The sequence below is a fragment of the Hipposideros armiger genome, unplaced genomic scaffold (assembly GCF_001890085.2).
Source record: "Hipposideros armiger isolate ML-2016 unplaced genomic scaffold, ASM189008v1 scaffold_1170, whole genome shotgun sequence".
Taxonomy (NCBI): Eukaryota; Metazoa; Chordata; class Mammalia; order Chiroptera; family Hipposideridae; genus Hipposideros; species Hipposideros armiger.
In genome coordinates, this window is record NW_017732520.1 from 279,217 (window position 1) to 280,273 (window position 1,057).

General features: G+C 32.5%; 1 protein-coding gene across 1 annotated transcript in view; it reads left to right on the forward strand.

Annotated features, from left to right (window-relative positions):
* The window catches only part of MUC19 (mucin 19, oligomeric), a 49,174-nt gene that overhangs the window by 3,827 nt on the left and 44,290 nt on the right, over nt 1-1,057 (forward strand). The window contains exons 3-4 of the mRNA XM_019632758.1: nt 67-126; nt 765-993. Coding sequence (XP_019488303.1) covers nt 67-126; nt 765-993 — 289 coding nt within the window. The remainder of the gene's footprint in view (nt 1-66; nt 127-764; nt 994-1,057) is intronic.

A 1,057-nucleotide genomic window follows, 5' to 3' on the forward strand; every position in this document is an offset into this window, starting at 1 on the left:
AAGTCCAAATATTTAAAATCATTATGTGTCTTGAAATTTAAATAATGTATGTATTGTATTGAATAGAAAAAGGATCCCATATTCCAGAAGCAACTCCAAAGTACTCAGAAACAAATGCAATTATTGGTAAGTAAAAATTATTCTGGTTTTTGCTATATTTTTATTCCCAAGCTAGCCAGTGCCTAATGGAGTTTCAAAGTAACCATGATTTGAAACTAGTTTTAAAATGCGCCCATGATCTATCTGTTTGATCATTGTATGTTTGAATGACATCACATTTGTACTATTTTTCCTCAAAGATAACAACACCACCTACACATAAATATATATACATAGATACATATGTACATATACATAGATGTATAGAAAAAATAATATAATTCTTTACACTCATTTGATATAAATGGTAACCTACAAAAAAGCCAAACAATCAAGCAGACCACAACCTCCCTCCATACATCCCTCCCCATAATCCGGGAAGCGCATAGAAACAATTTATCTTCCCCAAGGGAACTAGATGTTTTTATTTACACTTTGTTTAGCCAGACAGCCAATTTTGGGTATTCCCAAAGACTCAGGTACTATTTTTAGTGTGTTTTTGCGGTATGTGAGAGAGGCAAGTATTGTTTTAAGGTGGTGGCTGCGAGAACATAATCTTTTAGTGATTTTTTTATATGTTGATACAAAAACACTTTAAAAATAAGAAGTAGACAATACATTCATTGTTCTGAATAATTATGAATATTCTGCTCTAAATCTTGTAGGTGAAGCTTCTACTTGGGGCAAAGGAGCATATAAAGCTTTCAACGGCCGCATCTTTTCCTTTGAGTCTTCATGCACGTACACTTTCTGCCGTCACTGTGTTGAATCTGGAGGAGATTTCAATATTGAGATCAAACGAAACGATGACAGTGAGATTGAAAAAATAATGGTTATAATTGACAATAATTACATCTCTATTTTTGGTGATACTGTTTTAGTTCATGGAGAAAGGTAAATGCCAAAGTGTTTTGGATAAATGCTATAGAACTATTTTAAGTAAACTGAGCCAAAAAAA